The 24,553-nt window shown below is 39.2% G+C and overlaps 1 protein-coding gene across 2 annotated transcripts in view; it reads right to left on the minus strand.

Annotated features, from left to right (window-relative positions):
- GABRA3 (gamma-aminobutyric acid type A receptor subunit alpha3) overlaps positions 1 to 24,553 on the minus strand; it is a 282,373-nt gene that overhangs the window by 130,573 nt on the left and 127,247 nt on the right. For both annotated transcript variants that reach the window (XM_065901349.1, XM_065901350.1), the window contains one exon: positions 17,370 to 17,491. In XM_065901349.1, coding sequence (XP_065757421.1) covers positions 17,370 to 17,491 — 122 coding nt within the window. The remainder of the gene's footprint in view (positions 1 to 17,369; positions 17,492 to 24,553) is intronic.

A 24,553-nucleotide genomic window follows, 5' to 3' on the forward strand; every position in this document is an offset into this window, starting at 1 on the left:
CATAAGAGGCATGCTGATTCAAGTATGGAGATAACATGAAGCTAAAAGTGATAGTACTAGTTCTGTGAAAAATGCCAGTGGTAGTTTGATAGGGATTGCATTGAATCTGAAGATTGCTTTGGGTGGTATAGTCATTTTCACAATGTTGAGTCTTCCAACCCAAGAACATGGTATATATCTCCATCTGTTTGTATCATCTTTAATTTCTTTCATCAGTGTCTTATAATTTTCTGCATACAGGTCTTTTATCTCCTTAGGTAGGTTTATTCTTAGATATTTTATTCTTTTTGTTGCAATGGTAAATGGGAGTGTTTTCTTATTTCACTTTCAAACTACCACTAGCATTTTTCACAGAACTAGAACAAAAAATTTCACAATTTGTATGGAAACACAAAAGACCCCAAATAGCCAAAGCAATCTTCAGAAAGAAAAACGGAGCTGGAGGAATCAGGCTCCCTGACTTCACACTACACTACAAAGCTACAATAACCAAGACAGTATGGTACTGGCACAAAATCAGAAATATAGATCAATGGAACAGGATAGAAATCCCAGAGATAAACCCACACACATATGGTCACCTTATCTTTGATAAAGGAGGCAAGAATATACAGTGGAGAAAAGACAGGCTCTTCAATAAGTGGTGCTGGGAAAACTGGACAGCTACATGTAAAAGGATGAAATTAGAACACTCCCTAACACCATACACAAAAATAAACTCAAAATGGATTAAAGACCTAAATGTAAGGCCAGAAACTATCAAACTCCTAGAGGAAAACATAGGCAGAACACTCTATGACATAAATCACAGCAAGATCCTTTTTGACCCACCTCCTAGAGAAATGGAAATAAAACCAAAAATAAACAAATGGGACCTAATGAAACTTCAAAGCTTTTGCACAGCAAAGGAAACCATAAACAAGACCAAAAGACAACCCTCAGAATGGGAGAAAATATTTGAAAATGAAGCAAATGACAAAGGACTTATCTCCAAAATTTACAAGCAGCTCATGCAGCTCAATATCAAAAAAACAAACAACCCAATCCAAAAATGGGCAGAAGACCTAAACAGACATTTCTCCAAAGAAGAGATACAGATTGCCAACAAACACATGAAAGAATGTTCAACATCATTAATCATTAGAGAAAGGCAAATCAAAACTACAATGAGATATCATCTCACACCAGTCAGAATGGCCATCATCAAAAAATCTACAAACAATAAATGCTGGAGAGGGTGTGGAGAAAAAGGAACCCTCTTGCACTGTTGGTGGGAATATAAATTGATACAGCCACTATGGAGAACAGCATGGAGGTTCCTTAAAAAAGCAAAAATAGAACTATGATACGACCCAGCAATCCCACTACTGGGCATATACCCTGAGAAAAACATAATTCAAAAAGAGTCATGTACCACAATGTTCATTGCAGCTCTATTTACAATAGCCAGGACATGGAAGCAACCTAAGTGTCCATCAACAGACGAATGGATAAAGAAGATGTGGCACATATATACAATGGAATATTACTCAGCCATAAAAAGAAATGAAATTGAGTTATTTGTAGTGAGGTGGATGGACCTAGAGTCTGTCATACAGAGTGAAGTGAGTCAGAAAGAGAAGAACAAATACCGTATGCTAACACATATATATGGAATCTAAAAAAAAAAAATGGTCACGAAGAACCTAGGGGTTAGATGGGAATAAAGACACAGACCTACTAGAGAATGGACTTGAGGGTATGGGTAGGGTGAAGGGTAAGCTGGGACAAAGTGTGAGAGTGGTATGGAGAAATATACACTACCGAATGTAAAATTGAGAGCTAGTGGGAAGCAGCCACATAGCACAGGGAGGTCAGCTCGATTCTTTGTGACCATGCAGAGGGTTGGGATACACAGGGTGGGAGGGAGGGAGACGCAAGAGGGAAGAGATATGGGGATATATGTATATGTATAACTGATTCATTTTGTTATAAAGCAGAAACTAACACACCATTGTAAAGCAATTATACTCCAATAAAGATGTTAAAAAGTAAAATAAAATAAAAAACTAAAAGTGATAGTAATACACTGAACTTTTAGGATTTCAAAAGTTTTATGTAGGTTGAAATGATTAGAGTTAAACATATAGAATGAAATTTAATAAGGATAAATAGGGGAAATCATGCATTAATGTTTAAAAATAAATGCCATAGTACATCGGATTGAGGCAATTGGCTGGTCAATAGTCATGAGAAAAAGATCTGGTGGATTTTACTTGATAAAAAGCTCAGAGTAATCCAAGGGGGTAATGTCATCACCAAGTAGGCTAATTCTGTTTTAGGCTACATTAGTCCCTGTTTTACCATGAGGTAACTAGAACATATCCCGAGTATTATGCTCACTTCTAGAAAGCACACTTTAGGTTGGATATTAATAAACCAGTGAGGTCTCCAGAGCAGCATTTCCCAATCTGGTCTATGTGTTACTTACATTCCAACTGAGATCTTAATAGGTGTTTTGGGGGAAGAAACGTCCCATGGTCACCAAAGACTACATACTAAAACTGCATCCTATATATTCATAATTATCATTAACATATCAAGGAATTTGTGTAGTCCTGCATTAAAAACCTAAGTGAAGCTAAATGATATAAATATGTATTAAGAGAATGTAAAAGAAACAATAGAAAACTATTAAAATCAATAAGTCAATACAACAACGTCTCTGGATAGAAAGGCAAATATAAAACCAATCATGGGCTTCCCTGGTGGTGCAGTGGTTACAAATCTCCCTGCCAATACAGGGGACACAGGTTCGAGCCCTCATCTGGGAAGATCCCATGTGCCACAGAGCCACAAAGCCCTTGTGCCACAACTACTGAGCCTGCGCTCTACAGCCCGAGAGCCACAACTACTGAGCCTGCATGCCACAACTACTGAAGCCCGGGTGCCTAGAGCCCATGCTCTGCAACAAGAGAAGCCACCACAATGAGAAGCCTGAGCACCACAATGAAGAGTAGCCTCCACTCACTACAACTAGAGAAAGCCCATGCACAGCAACAAAGACCCAATGCAGCCAAAAATAAATAAATTAATTTTTTAAAATAATAAAACCAATCATATTTCTACACAGCAGTAACAAAATTTAAAAATAAAAATCAAGGGGCTTCCCTGGTGGCACAGTGGTTGAGAGTCCGATGCAGGGGACACGGGTTCATGCCCCGGTCTGGGAAGATCCCACATGCCGTGGAGCGGCTGGGCCTGTGAGACATGGCCACTGAGCCTGCACGTCCGGAGCCTGTGCTCTGCAACGGGAGAGGCCACAACAGTGAGAGGCCCGCGTACCGCGAAAAATAAAAAATAAAAAAAGAATAAATCAATAAAAATCAAGTCTCAAGGCATTGATTAATCAAAAATATGCAAGACCACCAAAATGAAAATGCCAAAACATTACTGAGAGAAATTAAAGGAGAACAAAATGAATGGAGAAATATATCATGTTCATTTAGAAGGTTTAGTATTATAATTTTTTTAATTCCTCAAGTTAACCTATAGACTCAAGGCAAAGTCAATTCCAGATTTTATTAGAAAATGATAAGCTGATTCTAAAAGTTATCTAGAAATGCAAAGGGCCAAGAATAGCCAAGACAATCTTTAAGAAGAACAAAGCTGGAGGACTTATACTACCAGATCTCAAACCTATCTATAATATAAAGTAATTAATATACAAGTGGCATTTATCATGAGAATGAAGGTTGGTTTAAACATTTGAAAATCAATGTAATTCACCATATTAAAAAAAATTTTTTAAGTCATAGAATCAACTCAATAGACACAGTAAGAGCATTTGAAAAATTGCAATATTCATTCTCATTAAAAATTTTCAAAACCAGAGTAGAAGAGAACTTCCTGAACTTGATAAAATGCATCTAAGAAAAACTTACACCTAACATCATACTTTATGGTGAAAGACTGGAAGCTTTCTCTGTAAGATCAAAAACAGACAATGGTGTCTGTTTTCATCTTTTCTGTTCAACATTCTATGCGAAGTTTAGTCAGTGCACTAAAATAAGAGAAAAAAACCAGTGTATCCATATAGCACAGGAAGAATTAAAACTTTCTTCTCATATGACATAATCATCTAGGTATATAAGCTGATGAAATCTTTAAAAAATGTTACTGGAAATTCCATTTCTGGCATGAAAGCATGACAAGCTCTGCAGACTTGTTCCTCAGTGAAATTTGCAAAATGTATTTTAAAAACTACAATTTAAAGTTTCTGGAAATGGTCCTAAGGGCATACAACAAAAGAAAAGTAAACTATTTATTAAAGAAAATCTACTAAAACTCAGTAAGGAAATCAAGAGTCCAGAATATTTAAAACAAGAATTGTTCCCACCCTCCCCCTTCCCAGATCAGTCTGAAGGAAACTGTACTCCAGACTGGTGCAGCCCAGAAAGAACACAGGGCTCTCTCTTCTCCCAGCTCCCACTTAGAGGGCTATCTTCCTGGGAGCGGCAAGACACCAGCATTTCTCATCCTAGAGCAAGCTACCTATTGTTATGGCTAAATTCTGGGCAAGTTTGGCTGAGAGGTAGGAAATCCCTTCATCCTCCCAGCCCCCATTCATGGAATCTAGACTCTAACTTGGGCATGGCACTGCTGAGGTTACTGTGCCCTGAAGTGTCCTTGATCTGGTTCATGGGGCAGTGGTCCATGCTGGAAAAGGCAAGCTGAGGAGACCTGGAGCTGCTGTCAACCCCAGGCATGGGGACTTGATTTAAGGTTAGTCTTTTCTAAAACAGTTATCTAGTATTATAAGTTTTCTTTAATTTAGCACTACTTTATACCATGTTTTTAATTTTGTTTAATTGAAAAGGTTTTAAATTTTTCTTTTGAGTTCTTCTTTGACTTATATTTTATTTAGAAGTATATTATTTAGTTCACAAGTACTTGGAGATTTTCCAGATATATCTGTTTTTAATTTCTAATTTTATTCCTTTTGGCCAGAGAACATACTTTGTATACTGTGAATTCTTTTAATTTTTTACAACAAAGAATATGGTCTATCTTGGTAAATGTTGTAGGTTCAGTTGAAAAGAAGGTGTATTCTGCTGCTGTTTGTTGGAGTGTTCTACAAATGACAATTAAGTCAAGTTGGTTGACAATGGTTCCTCTTTCTGCTACATTTACTTATTTTCTGTCTACTCGTTATATTGTTTATTGAGAGAGGAGTGTTAAAATCTCTAACTATAATTACAGATCATATCTTTTTCCTTTCAGTTTCCTGTTTTTGCTTCATGTCTATGATTAGGTGCATAAATACTTAGGATTGTTATGTACTCTTTTCTTTTCTTTCTCTTTATATTGGAGCATAGTTTATTAACAATGTTGTGTTAGTTTCAGGTGTACAGCAAGGTGATTCAGTTATACACATACATGTATCTATTCTTTTTCAAATTCTTTTCCCATTTCATTTATTGCAGAATATTGAGCAGAGTTCCCTGTGCTATACAGTAGGTCCTCATTGGTTATCTATTTTACATATAGTAGTGTGTACATGTCAATTCCAAACTCCCAATCTATCCCTCTCCCCCACCCTTTCCCCCTGGTACAAAACCTTAAGTTTGTTCTCTAAGTCTGTGAGTCTGTTTCTGTTTTGTAAATAAGTTCATTTGTATCATTTTTTTTAGATTCTGCATATAAGCGATATCATATATTTGTCTTTCTCTGTCTGTCTTTAAAGTGGGTTTCTCTCAGGGACCAATTGTGGGTCTTTCTTTTTATCTATTTTGACCATCTCTGCCTTTTAAAATAGATGTTTAGATTATTTATATTTAATGTGATGATTAATATGGTTGCTATTGGTTTTCCATGTGTTTCATCTGTTCTTTGTTACATTTTTCTCTTTTTCTGCCTTCCTATTGATTTTATAAACTTTCTTGCTTTATTAGCTATAATTTTTAAGTTCTACAGTGCACATTCTTAATTTATTACAATCTACCTACAAGTAATAATATCATATCACATCATGTGCAGTGTATTTCCATTTCATCTTCTGGCCTTTGTGCTATTGTTGTCATACATTTTCCTCACATATACATTATAAACCACACAATACAATGTTATTATTTTTGCTTTAGGTAGTTATTTATTAAAGATATTTAGAAAAAAAGAGACATATTTACCCACATATTTTCCATTTTTGTTGCTCTTCCTTCCTTTTTATACATCCATTTAAATTTTATTTATTTATTTATTTATTTTAATTTTGTTCTATTCTATTCTATTCTATTCGGTTGCACTGAGTCTTAGTTCTGGCATATGGGCTCTTAGTTGTGGCATGAGGGATCTAGTTCCCTGACCCAGTATTGAACCTGGGCACCCTGCATTGGGAGCATGGAGTTTTAAACACTGGACTAACAGGGAAGTCCTATAGATCCATATTTCTATCTAGCATCATTTTCCTTCTGCCTGACACATTTCCCTTAACATTTCTTGCAGTACAGACCTGCTGGTGATGAATTTTTTAGCCTCTATATGTCAGAAAATGTATTTATTTTACCTATGTTTTTAAAATATATTATCTCTGGTACAGAATTCTAGATTGACATTTTTAGTATTTTAAAGCTGTTGCTAACTACCTTCTTGCTTCCCTGTTTCTGACAAGAAGCCTGCTGTCTTTCTAAAATTTTCCCTGTGTATATAAATGTTCTGTTTCACTATGTTTGCTTTTAAGATATTCTCTTTATCACTAGTTCTAAGCAATTTGATAATTTCCCTTGGTGTAATTTTCTTCATGTTTCTTATTTGTTGAACTTGGTTTGGGCAGATTATAATTTTCATCAAATTTAGAATATTTTTTGACTAGATTTTCTTCAAAGACATTTTCTGCCTCTCCCTTCAGATAATCCAGTTACACTTATATTAGGCCACTTGAAGCTATCCCACAGTGCACTGATGTCCTGTTCACTTTTTCAGTCTTTTCTTCCCTCTGTGTTTCATTTTTGCTAGCTACCATTGCTATGTCTTCAAGCTCATCAATCTTTTCTTCCTCAGTGTCTAATCTGTTGTTAGTCTCATCTGGTATATATTTCACCTCAGATATTGTGCTTTTTATACCTAGAAGTTCAATTTGTTTTTGTTTTTTTAACTTACACGTCTCTACTCAACATGCTCATATTTTCCTCTACTTTTGAACATATGGAATTTAGACATATCTATTTTAATATACTTATCTACTAATTAATCCGTGTCATTTATGCATCTGTTTTTATTGATTGGTTATTCTTTTTTTTTTTTTTTTTTTAAACATCTTTATTGGGGTATAATTGCTTTACAATGGTGTGTTAGTTTCTGCTTTATAACAAAGTGAATCAGCTATACATATACATATGATCCCATATGTCTTCCCTCTTGCGTCTCCCTCCCTCCCACTCTCCCCATCCCACCCTTCCAGGCTGTCACAAAGCACCGAGCTAATATCCCTGTGCCTTGCGGCTGCTTCCCCCCAGCTATCTACCTTACTACGTTTGTTAGTGTGTATATGTCCATGACTCTCTCTCGCCCTGTCAAAACTCACCCTTCCCCCTCCCCATATCCTCAAGTCCGTTCTCCAGTAGGTCTGCGTCTTTATTCCTATCTTACCCCTAGGTTCTTCATGACATTTTTTCCCTTAAATTCCATATATATGTGTTAGCATACGATATTTGTCTTCCTCTTTCTAACTTACTTCACTCTGTATGACAGACTCTAGGTCTATCCATCTCATTACAAATAGCTCAATTTCATTTCTTTTTAAGGCTGAGTAATATTCCATTGTGTATATGTGCCACATCTTCTTTATCCATTCATCCGATGATGGGAGCTTAGGTTGTTTCCATGTCCTGGCTATTGTAAATAGAGCTGCAATGAACATTTTGGTACATGACTCTTTTTGAATTTTGGTTTTCTCAGGGTATATGCCAAGTAGTGGGATTGCTGGGTCATATGGTAATTCTATTTGTAGTTTTTTAAGGAACCTCCATACTGTTCTCCACAGTGGCTGAACCAATTCACATTCCCACCAGCAGTGCAAGAGTGTCCCCTTTTCTCCACACCCTCTCCAGCATTTATTGTTTCTAGATTTTTTGATGATGGCCATTCTGACTGGTGTGAGATGATATCTCATTGTAGTTTTGATTTGCATTTCTCTAATGATTAATGATGTTGAGCATTCTTTCATGTGTTTGTTGGCATTCTGTATATCTTCTTTGGAGAAATGTCTATTTAGGTCTTCTGCCCATTTTTGGATGGGGTTGTTTGTTTTTTTGTTATTGAGCTGCATGAGCTGCTTGTAAATTTTAGAGATTAATCCTTTGTCAGTTGCTTCATTTGCAAATGTTTTCTCCCATTCTGAGGGTTGTCTTTTGGTCTTGGTTATGGTTTCCTTTGCTGTGCAAAAGCTTTGAAGTTTCATTAGGTCCCATTTGTTTATTTTTGTTTTTATTTCCATTACTCTAGGAGGTGGGTCAGAAAGGATCTTGCTGTGATTTATGTCATAGAGTGTTCTTCCTATGTTTTCTTCTAAGAGTTTGATAGTTTCTGGCCTTACATTTAGGTCTTTAATCCATTTTGAGCTTATTTTTGTGTATGGTGTCAGGGAGTGATCTAATCTCATACTTTTATATGTACCTGTCCAGTTTTCCCAGCACCATTTATTGAAGAGGCTGTCCTTTCTCCACTGTACATCCCTGCCTCCTTTATCAAAGATAAGGTGTCCATATGTGCGTGGGTTTATCTCTGGGCTTTCTATCCTGTTCCACTGATCTATCTTTCTGTTTTTGTGCCAGTACCATACTGTCTTGATTACTGTTGCTTTGTAATATAGTCTAAAGTCAGGGAGCCTTATTCCTCCAGCTCCTTTTTTCGTTCTCAAGATTGCTTTGGCTATTCGGGGTCTTTTGTGTTTCCATACAAATTGCGAAATTTTTTGTTCTAGTTCTGTGAAAAATGCCAGTGGTAGTTTGATAGGGATTGCATTGAATCTGTAGATTGCTTTAGGTAGTAGAGTCATTTTCACAATGTTGATTCTTCCCATCCAAGAACATGGTATATCTCTCCATCTATTTGTATCATCTTTAATTTCTTTCATCAGTGTCTTATAATTTTCTGCATACAGGTCTTTCGTATCCTTAGGTAGGTTTATTCCTAGATATTTTATTCTTTTTGTTGCAATGGTAAATGGGAGTGTTTTCTTGATTTCACTTTCAGATTTTTCATCATTAGTATATAGGAATGCCAGAGATTTCTGTGCATTAATTTTGTATCCTGCTACTTTACCAAATTCATTGATTAGCTCTAGTAGTTTTCTGGTAGCATCTTTAGGATTCTCTATGTATAGTATCATGTCATCTGCAAACAGTGACAGCTTTACTTCTTCTTTTCCGATTTGGATTCATTTTATTTCCTTTTCTTCTCTGATTGCTGTGGCTAAAACTTCCAAAACTATGTTGAATAAGAGTGGTGAGAGTGGGCAACCTTGTCTTGTTCCTGATCTTAGTGGAAATGCTTTCAGTTTTTCACCATTGAGGATGATGTTTGCTGTGGGCTTGTCATATATGGCTTTTATTATGTTTAGGAAAGTTCCCTCTATGCCTACTTTCTGGAGGGTTTTTATCATAAATGGGTGTTGAATTTTGTCGAAAGCTTTCTCTGCATCTATTGAGATGATCATATGGTTTTTCTCCTTCAATTTGTTAATATGGTTTATCACATTGATAGATTTGCGTATATTGAAGAATCCTTGCATTCCTGGAATAAACCCCACTTGATCATGGTGTATGATCCTTTTAATGTGCTGTTGGATTCTGTTTGCTAGTATTTTGTTGAGGATTTTTGCATCTATGTTCATCAGTGATATTGGCCTGTAGTTTTCTTTCTTTGTGACATCCTTGTCTGGTTTTGGTATCAAGGTGATGGTGGCTTCGTAGAAGGAATTTGGGAGTGTTCCTCCCTCTGCTATATTTTGGAAGAGTTTGAGAAGGATAGGTGTTAGCTCTTCTCTAAACGTTTGATAGAATTCACCTGTGAAGCCATCTGGTCCTGGGCTTTTGTTTGTTGGAAGGTTTTTAATCACAGTTTCAATTTAAGTGCTTGTGATTGGTCTGTTCATATTTTCTATTTCTTCCTGATTCAGTCTTGGCAGGTTGTGCATTTCTAAGAATTTGTCCATTTCTTCCAGATTGTCCATTTTATTGGCAAAGAGTTGCTTGTAGTAATCTCTCATGATTTTTTTTATTTCTGCAGTGTCAGTTGTTACTTCTCCTTTTTCATTTCTAATTCTATTGATTTGAGTCTTCTCCCTTTTTTTCTTGATGAGTCTGGCTAGTGGTTTATCTATTTTGTTTATCTTCTCAAAGAACCAGCTTTTAGTTTTATTGATCTTTGCTATTCTTTCCTTCATTTCTTTTTCATTTATTTCTGATCTGATTTTTATGATTTCTTTCCTTCTGCTAGCTTTGGGGTTTTTTTGTTCTTCTTTCTCTAATTGCTTGAGGTGCAAGGTTAGGTTGTTTATTCGAGATGTTTCCTGCTTCTTAAGGTGGGCTTGTATTGCTATAAACTTCCCCCTTAGAACTGCTTTTGCTGCATCCCATAGGTTTTGGGTCGTTGTGTCTCCATTGTCATTTGTTTCTAGGTATTTTTTTATTTCCTCTTTGATTTCTTCAGTGATCACTTCATTATTAAGTAGTGTATTGTTTAGCCTCCATGTGTTTGTATTTTTTACAGATCTTTTCCTGTAATTGATATCTAGTCTCATGGCGTTGTGGTCGGAAAAGATACTTGAAACAATTTCAGTTTTCTTAAATTTACCAAGGCTTGATTTGTGACCCAAGATATGATCTATCCTGGAGAATGTTCCATGAGCACTTGAGAAAAATGTGTATTCTGTTGTTTTTGGATGGAGTGTCCTATAAATATCAAGTAAGTCCATCTTGTTTAATGTATCATTTAAAGCTTGTGTTTCCTTATTTATTTTCATTTTGGATGATCTGTCCATGGGTGAAAGTGGGGTGTTAAAGTCCCCTACTATGAATGTGTTACTGTTGATTTCCCCTTTTATGGTTGTTAGTATTTGCCTTATGTATTGAGGTGCTCCTATGTTGGGTGCATAAATATTTACAATTGTTATATCTTCTTCTTGGATCGATCCCTTGATCATTATGTAGTGTCCTTCTTTGTCCCTTTTAATAGTCCTTATTTTAAAGTCTATTTTGTCTGATATGAGAATTGCTACTCCAGCTTTCTTTTGGTTTCCATTTGCATGAAATATCTTTTTCCATCCCCTTACTTTCAGTCTGTATGTGTCTCTAGTTCTGAAGTGGGTCTCTTGTAGACAGCATATATAAGGGTCTTGTTTTTGTATCCATTCAGCCAATCTGTGTCTCTTGGTGGGAGCATTTAGTCCATTTACATTTAAGGTAATTATCGATATGTATGTTCCTATTTCCATTTTATATATTGTTTTGGGTTCGCTACTATAGGTCATTTCCTTCTCTTGTGTTTCGTGTCTAGAGAAGTTCCTTTAGCATTTGTTGTAAAGCTGGTTTGGTGGTGCTGAACTCTCTCAGCTTTTGCTTGTCTGTAAAGGTTTTAATTTGTCCATCAAATGTGAATGAGATCCTTGCTGGGTAGAGTAGTCTTGGTTTCAGGCTATTCTCCTTCATCACTTTCAGTATGTCCTGCCACTCCCTTCTGGCTTGTAGGGTTTCTGCTGAGAGATCAGCTGTTAACCTTATGGGGATTCCCTTGTGTGTTATTTGTTGTTTTTCCCTTGCTGCTTTTAATATGCTTTCTTTGTATTTAATTTTTGACAGTTTGATTAATATGTGTCTTGGCGTGTTTCTCCTTGTATTTATCCTGTATGGGACCCTCTGTGCTTCCTGGACTTGATTAACTATTTCCTTTCCCATATTAGGGAAGTTTTCAACTATAATCTCTTCAAATATTTTCTCAGTCCCTTTCTTTCTTTCTTCTTCTTCTGGAACCCCTATAATTCGAATGTTGGTGCGTTTCATGTTGTCCCAGAGGTCTCTGAGACTGTCCTCAGTTCTTTTCATTCTTTTTTCTTTATTCTGCTCTGCAGTAGTTATTTCCACTACTTTATCTTCCAGGTCACTTATCCGTTCTTCTGCCTCAGTTATTCTGCTATTGATCCTATCTAGAGTGATTTTAATTTCATTTATTGCATTGTTCATCGTTGCTTGTTTCATCTTTAGTTCTTGTAGGTCCTTGTTAACTGTTTCTTGCATTTTGTCCATTCTACTTCCAAGATTTTGGATCATCCTTACTATCATTATTCTGAATTCTTTTTCAGGTAGATTGCCTATTTCCTCTTCATTTGTTAGGTCTGGTGGGGTTTTATCTTGCTCCTTCATCTGCTGTGTATTTTTCTGTCTTCTCATTTTGCTTATCTTACTGTGTTTGGGGTCTCCTTTTTGCAGGCTGCACGTTCGTAGTTCCCGTTGTTTTTGATGTCTGTCTCCAGTGGCTAAGGTTGTTTCAGTGGGTTGGGTAGGCTTCCTGGTGGAGGGGACTAGTGCCTGTGTTGTGCTGGATGAGGCTGGATCTGGTCTCTCTAGTGGGCAGGTTCACGTCTGGTGGTGTGTTTTGGGGTGTCTGTGGCCTTATTATGATTTTAGGCAGCCTCTCTGCTAATGAGTGGGGTTGTGTTCCTGTTTTGCTAGTTGTTTGGCATAGGTTGTCCAGCACTGTGGCTTGCTGGTCGTTGAGTGAAGCTGGGTGCTGGTGTTAAGATGGAGGTCTCTGGGATATTTCCACCGTTTAATATTATGTGGAGCTGGGAGGTCTCTTGTTGACCAGTGTCCTGAAGTTGGCTCTCCTACCTCAGAGGCAGAGCCCTGACTCCTGGCTGGAGCACCAAGAGCCTTTCATCCACACAGCTCAGAATAAAAGGGAGAAAAAGTAGGGAGAATTAGTAGAAGTATGAGTAAAGAAAGAAGGAAAGGAGGAAAGGAAGGAAGGAAGAAAGAAGCAAAGAAGGAAAGAAAGGAGGGAGGGAGGGAGGGAGGGAGGAAGGAAGGAAGGAGGGAAAGAAGGAAAAAAGACAGAAAGAAAGATGATACAGTAAAAATAAAATAAAGTATAATATAGTTATTGAATTAAAAAATATTTAGAAAAAAAAGGGACGGATAGAGCCTTAGGACAAATGTTGGAAGCAAAGCTATACAGAGAAAATCTTACACAGAAGCATACACATACACCTTCACAAAAAGAGGTAAAGGGGGAAAAATCATAAATCCTGCTCCCTGAGACCACCTCCTCAATTTGGGGTGATTCGTTGTCTAAAGGAGGGAAGGAAGGAAGGAAAGAAAGAACGAAGGTAAAGTATAATAAAGTTATTACAATTAAACTTAATTATTAAGAAAAAGAATTTTTAAAAAAAAGTCATGGACGGATAGAGCCCTAGGACAAATGGTGGAAGCAAGAGTATACAGGCAAGATCTCACACAGAAGCATACACGTACACATTCACAAAAAGAGGAAAAGGGAAAAAAATCATAGATCTCGCTCCTAAATTCCACCTCTTCAATTTGGGATCATTCCTTGTCTATTCAGGTATTCCACAGATGCAGGGTATATCAAGTTGATTGTGGAGCTTTAATCCGCTGCTTCTGAGGCTGCTGGGAGAGATTTCCCTTTCTCTTCTTTGTTCTCACAGCTCACAGGAGCTCAGCTTTGGATTTGGCCCTGCCTCTGCGTGTAGGTCGCTGGAGGGCGTCTGTTTTTTCGCTCAGACAGGACGGGTTAAAGGAGCCACTGATTCGGGGCCTCCGGCTCACTCAGGCCGGGGGTTGGGGGATGGGGGAAGGAGGGGCACTGCGTGCGGGCGGGCCTGCGGCGGCAGAGGCAGCGTGACGTTGCGGCAGAGGCTGGCGTGACGTTGCACCAGCCTGAGGCCCGCCGTGCGCTGTCCCGGGGAAGTTGTCCCTGGATCCCGGGAACCTGGCAGTGGCGGGCTGCACAGGCTCCGCGGAAGAGGGGTGTGGAGAGTGACCTGTGCTCGCACACAGGCCCCTTGGTGGCGGCAGCAGCAGCCTTAGCGTCTCCCGCCCGTCTCTGGGGTCCGCGGTTTTAGCCGCGGCTCGCGCCCGTCTCGGGGGTCCGCGCTTTTAGCCGCGTCTCGCGCCCGTCTCTGGGGTCCGCGGTTTCAGCCGCGGCTCGCGCCCGTCTCTGGAGTTCCTTTAAGCAGCGCTCTTAAACCCCTCTCCTCGCGCACCAGGAAACAAAGAGGGAAGAAAAAGTCTCTTGCCTCTTCGGCCGGTGCAGGCTTTTCCCCGAACGCCCTCCCGGCTAGTCGTGGTGCACTAACCCCTTCAGGCTATGTTCAAGCCGCCAACCCCAGTCCTCTCCCTGAGCTCCGTCCAAAACCAAAACCCGAGCCTCAGCTCGCAGCCCCGCCCGCCCCGGCGGGTGAGCAGCAAGCCTCTCGGGTTGGTGAGTGCCGGTCGGCACCGATCGTCTGTGCAGGAATCTCCCCGCTTTGCCCTCCGCACCCGTCGCTGTGCACTACTCCGCGGTCCCGAAACTCCCCCCTCTGCCTCCCGCAGTCTCCGCCCGCGGAGGGGCTTCCTAGTGTGTGGAAACTTTTCCTCCTTCACAGCTCCCTCCCACTGGTGCAGGTGCCGTCCTTATTCTTTTGTCTCTGTTTTTTCTTTTGCCCTACCCAGTTACGTGGGGAGTTTCTTGCCTTTTGGGAGGTCTGAGGTCTTCTGCCAGCCTTCAGTAGGAGTTCTGTAGGAGTTGTTCCACGTGTGGATGTATTTCTGGTGTATCCGTGGGGAGGAAGGCGATCTCCGCGTCTTACTCTTCCGCCATCTTCAAGGTCCCCCCCCTTGTGTAAATATTCTTAAACTTTGTTCTGAGATAATGTTCTGAAAACATTTTGATATTTACTTTTCAAGCTTGCTTTTAAGCTTTGTTAGTTGGGACCAGAACAGCCTTTGTTTGGGGATGGTTTTGCCATGCCACTGAAGCCATATTCTTCTGAGTACCCTTCCCTAACCCAATATGTTGCAAGTTTTTCCACTCTGGTTGGTAGGAACACAAGTTATTCCCAACCCTATTATTCCATCTGCTGTTGTCCAGTGGTCCTTTCCTCAACCTTGGGCTGTTTCCTTATATGCATGAGCTGAGCAGTACTTACCTGAAAACTTGAGGGAAATTCTCAGCAGATTTCTGGATCTTTCCCTCTGCACAACTCTCACTTCTCCATGCACCTCTTGCTTCTTCTCTGCCCTACAAATTTTAGCCATCTTGGCCACCCCAAATTCAAAACTCTTTCTCATCAACTGAGGGAGTCCACCAGGCACTATGTGGATTCTCCCTCCCTACACTGCAGCCTGAAATTTATAGAGGCAGTAAGGTGATATAATCCTACAGCTCAGCTTGTTTGTTTCACTTCTTTCAAGAATCACTGTCCTGTGCTGCCTTTGTTCAATTTCTGATAACTACTATATACTATGTTTGTTCATTTCTTAGTTGTCTTTTAAGAAGATAAATCTGGTTCCTGTTACTCCATGTTAGCCAGAGCAAAAGGCTCCATGCATATTTTTCATGGGTACTCAAACTCTGAATGTCTACAACTAATTTCCACCTCCTTCCCCTATCTTCTTTGTTCCAACCAAACTCCAAAAGAAACAGAATAAAACAAAATACTACTGTTCCTCCTCCAATATTCCTTATTTTAGAAAATGGCACCACTCAGTCATCTAAACCAGGAACTTAGAGGTTATCATTTTCTCCTCCCTTTCCCCTAATCCCATAATTTAATCTGTCACCAAATTCTCTATATTCCCACAATCATCACCTTCATTCTGGACAACTGAAATCAATTTCTGACTGGCCTTCTCTTCCTCCAATACTGCCCTGTTCCAATCTATTATTTATACTAAAGCAACAGCCATATAGCCTTCATCTAAAAACAAACAACACCAAAAAAAGACCATGCAAACATATCTTTAACTTTAATTAATAAATGAGTTTATTATAGTGGTATAGGTATAGTAATTCCAACACTATTCACTATTATATGTATATTGTAGAATAAAACAAATTAGTAAATCAGTGAAGAATAATTTGTTCAATTGGAATTAGTGGTATCAGTATAGACTCATTACACATGCACATACACATATATGTCTACATTTATACACATATTTGTATATATATCTATATGTATATAGATATGAATATATACAGGTATGTGTATATGTATATATGTAATTTTCTATTTTCTCAATTCTGTCCACTGAAAGGTCCTAGAAGCAAATGACACCCAGTAGCAATGAAAATATCTAGCACACAGAAGTTGGATTTTAAATATAATTTCCCACAAAAAAAGATCCTGTTTCTTCTTGGAAAAAATGATTGATTACAAGGCTGAATGAGGGAGAGTACAAGTTAAGTCTGGAATATACTGTGCCAAAAAGTGCTCAAAAATGAGAATATATCAAAAGTCAGCTTGAATAAGCTCCCACCAAGCAAACACAGGGAATTATGAACAAACATTGTAATCAAAATAGATAATAATATATAATAATATTAATGGATTACATTTCATTGAATAAGAATCCATCTGTTCATGCTGATAGTTACCTAATTAAAGAGAAGGAAAGGGTTTTATTACAATAGAATATTATATAATAAATGTAGATAATTGGCAAAATTTGAATATGGACTACAGATTAGAAAATAGTATTATGTCAGGTCACATTTTCTGAATTTATAATTTCATTGTAATTTTATAAAATAACTTCTTTGTTCTAAGAAAATACACACTGAAGTATTTAGGGATAAAGGGTTATGATATCTGCATCTAATTCTCAAATGGTTCAGGAAAAAAAACATAAATACATTGGTATACTTGCCCTTTCAATATGGTCCATGAGGTATTATAATGCATTTACTTCATTGTGATCATATTGCTGATCATACTAAACTGAGATCCCATCTAGCCATCAGATTTCTCCTCTTTGGAATATCAGGCTGATATGTGCTCAGGGTTTTTAGAACAAAGACATGTTTCCCAGCTATTCCTGGGACACACCTGCCATCCAGGCAGGGATTGGTATTTTATTACCAGAAATGGGTGTGACCAAATGTTGTGGTTTAATACCCTACATGCATTTACCTAAGTGAAATTTGGAACCTTCCAAAACCAGACCAGAGAGATTGACCATTGAAATGAAGGATTAGAACTAATTTCCAGTGCTCAGAGGGAAGAAACTCAGCTTTACACTAACCTCATTGATCAAGACACTATTGAAGGTACCTTAAGAATCTTTTTAGATGACAATAGCCAAGAAGATCTTGAAACAATAACTGACCTCCAAGCCCAGGTCGCAGCCGGTTGTCATAGCCATCCAGAAGACGATCCAAGATTCTGGTGAATATAGTGATGTTGTCGGTGCTGTCATCAGGAATATCTGGAGCATGCTTCGGAGAGAGTCTGAGGCAGTGGAAGAAAAAGAGACACAAAATAATAGTTCTTAATAGCAAACAATTAAATGTCTAACACTTTAATTCAAGAAAATGTCAATCAGTAGACTGGGCCAATTAAATAGCTTTGTACCACAACCAAACCAGCAAGCACTTTGGCATGAGCCAAACATACAGTCCAGCCCCAACCCAGCAGTGGAGAAACACCAGTAGAAATCTTGGACAGGATATCTGTGGGAATAATACATGGCATAAAGTTGATTTATCACATTTTGTTTCATGAACAAAAGGGCCTCCAAATAAAAAGGAAAATTTTGTTAACTTACCCCTTTTCTAGCCTAGAGAAACACAGGTTCACAGGACAACAGACCCAGAAAGACCTTTGAATTACATGTAATCTACCTATCTCTCACCCTATGGAGATAAGGCAACAAAGCAATAGCAGTCCATTAAATGTTAAAGCTACCAGAACTCTTAAGAGATTCTTAATCTCTTTCATTTCATACATGGGGAAATAAGCTCAGAGAGAACACCAAATTTGCCCACAGTCATATTGCTAGTGAGGGTCAGAGATAGAACTATAATCCAAATTTTCTGATTTTCTAGAGACCCTCAGCTACCTTCTGCTTATCCAGTGTGGATGCCTTCTGCAAGCCTTTCCAAGCAGCAGGCACTTTACTAATCATCTAATCAGGCCGAGGCTGTGACTAATGCTTTCACTTTATGAGGAGGGGCTTGGTGTGGTTTGACGAGACTAGAAATAAAGGCCCTGGGTAGTTTTGGGGAAAGAGAGATATAGTGAAGGAAATGGCTGTTGCCAAGGGTCAAGAAGCATGGTGTAGAATCAAGTAATAATCTAGAAGTCAGGAATCCTACATCCTAGTGTCAGCTGTATTCGTGATTTGGAGTAGACAATTAAGCAAATTATAGTCCTATAGGTCTCAGTTTTACCCATTCTTACTTTGGACCCAGAAGGTTGCCATTAATAGATATATAATAACTATTCATACCATCCAGTTAATCGGGGCAATAAGAGACAGGTTAACAGTTAGAAGGAAACTTGAGAGGCAGTCAATATGTCTTCCTGCCAAAATAGTAGGCACATCTGAATTGAATAGTTCTTACTCTAAACTGCCACTCCCTGGCTGATAAACTTTGAAAAGTCATTTTGAACCCAAATTCCTTAGTTCATAAACCGAATTCAATTCACATAATCGTTCAATGCATCTTTAATGAGCATCAACTGTGTGTGTATAGAAAAAAAACAGAGCAGAAAAAAAGGTTAAACAAGGTAATCGCTCCTCTGCTTACAGGTGTTCTGAGACACTCAAATGATAAAATATATACACGTGGAATGGAAAAGGTACCTAGGCCTAAAAAGTCTGGAGACATGAATTTGAATTTATTAGTTGAGTGACCTTAAGCAAGTCACATAACACCTCTAGTAATAGCCTTCTCATCTTTAAAATTAAAATAACTTCACTGATATGTTGTATCAATATTAACTAATGCATTAAAAGTTCCAGACTTAATACTTAATATCTAGAAGTATTCAAAATTTGTTTTCTCTTTTGTAAAATAGTAGCTTATGTACTTGAATGCATAATTCAAATGTAAATAGTCACAACAAAATATTGGCACCCCCATCAGCCAAAGCCATAAGGAAAGCTTTGGTCAAGAAGCACTGGAAACCAGTGAAGACTAGAGGTGATTGGCTGGTTTAGTGAAGAGTACCACAAGTGATACAGATACCTCATTTGGAAGGGGGAAGAAAGAAGGAAACTGTAATGCAGAGCTAACTGACATCAATATGCTGAAGAGATAAAAACAGACACCCTGTCAGGTCTTGGCTCACATTTGACTTAATCACCAATGTTCTGAATCCATCTTACATGGGATGTGGGGAGAGAGGCTACAGGAGCTCAACTGATTTTGTGAAAACCTCTTTCTCATTTTCCCTTAACTCTCACTGCAGGGAATCTTGACCCTGGTTAGCCTAGTTTGATTTCTGGGAAACAGGTCTATGAATTGAATGAAAAGCCAATTTTTTGATTACTGGAAGGGGATGAAAAGTAGAATCCTCACAGAGTCATAGCAGGCTGTACAGGGCTTCAGAGATATCTACTCCAGGTGGATTTATAGATGGGAACTGTAAAGTCCCTGAACATAAGTTTTAACCACACTGACTGTTAATGGAAAAGTTAAAATTTGGATCCCGAATTCCTGAATATAAAGCCAATATACTGTGCTGCCTCTCTTACTGAAATAATAATTTCCTTGATGATGCATTTCCATCCCTTTCTGACTCTGTGTTGATAGCAGCATTCTTCACTAATAAATTTTAAGTCAAAAATTAATGCAAAATATCATTCCAAAACAATTTTCAATAGATTTCTCTATGATTTTGCACTTGATTCCTGATAAATTTTTCTTCTTATGTGGTCAATTATTGCAGGGGGAGCTGGAATCTTATTTAATCTAGAACCCAAGTTAGAACTCTCTCTTCTTAAATAACTGAAATGCAACAAGCTGAAGATTCTGTAGTTTGTACCCATCCAAAATAGTCTGGGGGAACAACAAAGAATCATAGTATGTCAGGATTATGGAGGACCTTAGAGACCATATAATTATTTCCCTTCATTTTACAGATGGACAACCTAAGACACCAACAAAAGAAAGGGATTGTTTAAAGCCACATGCTTATTAAGTTGATGAGACTGATGCAATAACCATGCTTGTTTTGCCTTATATCTGTCATTACTGGCTGGACTAAATATGATATTAATAATGCATCATTTAAAATGAAAATGATGTTACTAATACAGTATCTATAGGTTAGGCAAGTTTAGTCATTTTTTAGTCTTAAAAATGGAATAGTGGTAAATCCAAAGAACTAGGGTCAAATGAACAGAGTTTTAGTCCTGAATCTGCCACTAACTGATCATGTGAACTATTTCCTTGCATGTGAAACAGAGATAATTCCCCAACTTATAATGCTTTCGGAAGAAATAAGATAATAAACCATAAAATTGCTTTGTAAATGGTAAAGCTCAACATACATTGAGGTTGATCATTCCTTTTCCCCCAAAGTCCTGAAAATGTAATGAGACACCTTTGAAAGACATGCACTTCTATGCTATGGGAAAAGTTAAGCTCACCGAGTGATTAAGTTCAGGGTAAGTAATAAGTAATAGTATTAGTTCAACTACATTGAGGAAGGACCCTGATGTGTTTATGTCAGGGGGAAGCAGAAGAGGCACAGATGTGGATTTGCTGATAAAGTTCATAAAACAACCTAAAGAGAGGATAAATTTACTTCATTAAAAGGATGGCATTTTCCCTAATACTGTGTATCTCCTGGGGGAGAACAGATTTTAAAAATAAAGAAAATCCAAAATTACTATGCAGAAGGTAATGTCAACAAGATGGAGAGGTCTCAAAGCTCGTCTCCCCCTTACACACACACACACACACACACACACACACACACACACACACACAAATCCATAAGAACAATAAATAACTACAAACTGAAGAAAACAGCTAAGGGAAAGCTCTAGAAAACAAAGAAGCAGTAGCAAAAACCTGAAGAGCTCAAAAATCAAGGATGGCCACATAGAAAAGTACAGGAAGCATGCTACCTATGTCACCTCATCTCCCAGTCAGGACCTGCTCTGCACCTGGAAGAATCACCTCTGAGGAAGTTCACCACACAGGGAGAAGGAGGGCAGGAGAACCCCAGCAAAAAGCCTCACCACTGTGGACATTTGCAGCTTTTGCTACAGAGGTCTCCCACAGTCTTTCCTGATTCTGATGTCAGTTGATGAAATGGAGTGGCCCCCTCTACATCTCTACTCCCTGGAGCTGTCACTGAGGTGAGACTTGCCCTCAGGGTCCCCAGCTGCTGCTGTGCCCCACTCTTAGAAATCAGATGCCACAGCCATATACGAGATTGGAGCTGCCTCTGCTCTTCACCCTCCCCTGGCCACAGTCAAGGCTTTGTCCCACCTTCACCAGGAAAGCCTCTTCTGCCCTGGCCTAGCCACCTTGGTTATAAGTCACACTATGGCTGCCATTATCCAGGCTTTGCTGCTGCTGCCCTGAGTCCCACCCACCAGGTTCCAGGACAAGGCTCTGAATCATCATTGCCAGTGGGGCTAAAATTGCCCTAAGCCCCACCTCTTGGGTCCCAAGTCACTCTTAGACCTCCATTATCAGGGTCTTGATGCTGCCATCTGGGACCCACCCACTGCATTCCAGGTTGTGGCTCTGGGTCTTCATTGCATGGGATGCGGCTGCTGCCCTGGGCCACACATCCCAATCCGAGGTCAAGACTCTGAACTGTCATTGCTGAGGTGGACTCCACTGCCCTGAACCCTGAACTCTGGATTCCAGGTTGTGTCTCTGGCCCATCACTGCTGAAACCAGGCTACCTCTACCCTGAGCTCTCCACCAACCCCCTTCCCAGATCAACGCTTTGAAACATCATTCCCAGGTGTGTTATCACTGACCTGAGCTCTCCCCTCAGGTTTCAGGTTAGGGCTCTGACACATGATAGCTGGGACTAGGTAGCCACTTCCCTAAGCCCCATCCCCTGGGTTCCAGGTCACAGCTCTGACCATCATTGCCAGCACTGTGCTGCCATTGCCCTGTGCCCAGGTCCCTGGATCCCAACACATAGCTTTAACAGACTACTACCAGAGTTGTGTTACTGCTCTCCTGCAACTTCCCCCTGGGGCCAGAGTTGAAACTTTGACCCACCATCCCCAGGCTATGCTACTACTGTACCCTGGCCCCTGGGCTCAAGCCACCATTGTACCTTGTCATCCCATGGCTTGTGGAACTGCTGCATTCTGCCCTCTCCCTACCAGCCAGAGTCACAGCGGTGAGCCCCTGAGACCCAGGTACTGGTTCCATGGGATATCTACACATGCCCACATCCTAGAAACCAGTGATATAGCTGCAGCAAGTGCACCTGTGCTCCAGGACCCAGGTGCTGTGTTAGTTCCATGTGCACTGGATCCTAGGGCTCTATGTGTCAGCATGCCAGACCAGGCATTGAGAAGGATCTCCTCAGGTAGAACACCCTCCCATGGGCAAAAAAATAAGGGGTGAGAACAGAAAGACCCTAGTAGCCTTAGCCTCTGAAGATTCCAATAGCCCTATCTGCCATTGCCACCTGCAGGTCCTCTGCAGCCTTGGCCACAGAAGACACCCACAGTCTGGCCAATGGCAATGTCTGCCAATGGAGCAGCATGGAGACTACACCACTGTGCCTCCCCAGGAACCAAGGATGCTGCATCCCACCCAGCTGGTGCCTTTTAAAGCTACCTCCAAGTGAAAGTCTTTCACTACTGTAGCCAGTCCAAAAAGAATGGAAGAGGTGAGTGCACCCTTAAATGCACAGACATCAATACAAACCAATCATAAACATGAAAATGTAAGGAAATGTGATACCACTAAAGGAACAAAATAATACTCCAATAACTGACCCCAAAGAAATGGAGATCTGTGAGTTATCTGAAAAAGAGTTCAAAATATAAAGAACTCCTACATGCCAATTAGAAAAAGAGAAACAGCTCAATTGAAAATGGGCAAGGGATAAGAACACACGGTTCATGAAAGAGGATCCAGAAATGTCAAGACACACAAGAAAAGATGCTCAATGTTACTAGTAACTGGGAAGATGCAAGTTAAAACACCAAGGGGATTCATCTCATAGCCAGCATATGTGCAAAGGCTGAAAAGTTTGGTAATAGCAAATACTGGGGAACATGGAGGAACCAGGAATTATTCTGAGGGTCAGATGATGCAATTACTTCCAGGAGCAATTTGACAGGATCTAACGGAGTTGAAGATGTACAGTCCTTGTGACTCAGCAATTTCAAGTCCATTTGACTTTACTAGAAACCTTCTCGCCTGAGCATAAGGAGGAAAGTACCAAGTTTTCTCTACTGTACTGTTTTTTATGTTTTGTTTTGTTTTTTGCAGTATGTGGGCCTCTCACTGTTGTGGCCTCTCTCGTTGTGGAGCACAGGCTCCGGATGCACAGGCTCAGTGGTCATGGCTCATGGGCCCAGCCGCTCCACGGCATGTGGGATCTTCCCAGACCAGGGCACGAACCCGTGTCCCCTGCATCAGCAGGTGGACTCTCAACCACTGCGCCACCAGGGAAGCCCATACTGTGCTGTTTTAATTGCAAAACATAAATATGAAATCACGCTTGCTCAGTTAGAGAATGAAAGTGTAAACTCTGGCTTATGCATATGATCCTAGACAGCAATGAAAATGAGTAAATTAGATTGACATGTATTAAGCCAGATAAAGCCCAAAATCAAAAATCTGAATAACATATTGGGCTTCAAAAGGATATGTATAATTTGACAGCATTGTACAATTTTAAAACTCATAAAAGTTTTATATTTTAGACATTTGTGAACTGTACATTGAGAAAAGTATAAAAATGCATATCTGCATAGTGTTCAATTATTATAAAGTGAACCTCTATGTAACCAAATAACCAGAACCCCAAAAGCCCCTGTGCGTACTTTTCTAATCCAACCCAGCCCCTCCTGTTCCCCTATAGGTAACAACCAGCCTGAATTTTTGTGTGTATAATTAATAATAATAATTTTAAGGATGCTCAATGAGATTCAAGTGAACACAGATAGACAAATCAATGTACTCAGGAAAATAATACATGAACAAAATGAGAAACTCAACAAAGAAACAGAAATTTTTAAAAAATGAACCAAACAGAAGTTCTGAAGATGAATACAATGGATAAAATGAAAAATGCAATAGACAGCTTCAACAGTATGCTCAATCAGGCAGAAGAAAGAATCTGTGAGCTTGAAGACAGATAGTTTGATATTATCCAGTCAGAGGAGAATTAAACAAAAGAAATTAGAAATTAGAATGAAAAAAGTGCTGTATAGCTCAATATTTTGTAATAACCTAAATGGGAAAAGAACTTTAAAAAGAATAGATACAGGTATATGTATAACTGAATCACTTTGCTGTACACCCAAAACTAACACAACATTGTTAACCAGCTATACACCAATATAAA

This window comes from Phocoena phocoena, chromosome X (genome assembly GCF_963924675.1).
Source record: "Phocoena phocoena chromosome X, mPhoPho1.1, whole genome shotgun sequence".
Classification (NCBI taxonomy): Eukaryota; Metazoa; Chordata; class Mammalia; order Artiodactyla; family Phocoenidae; genus Phocoena; species Phocoena phocoena.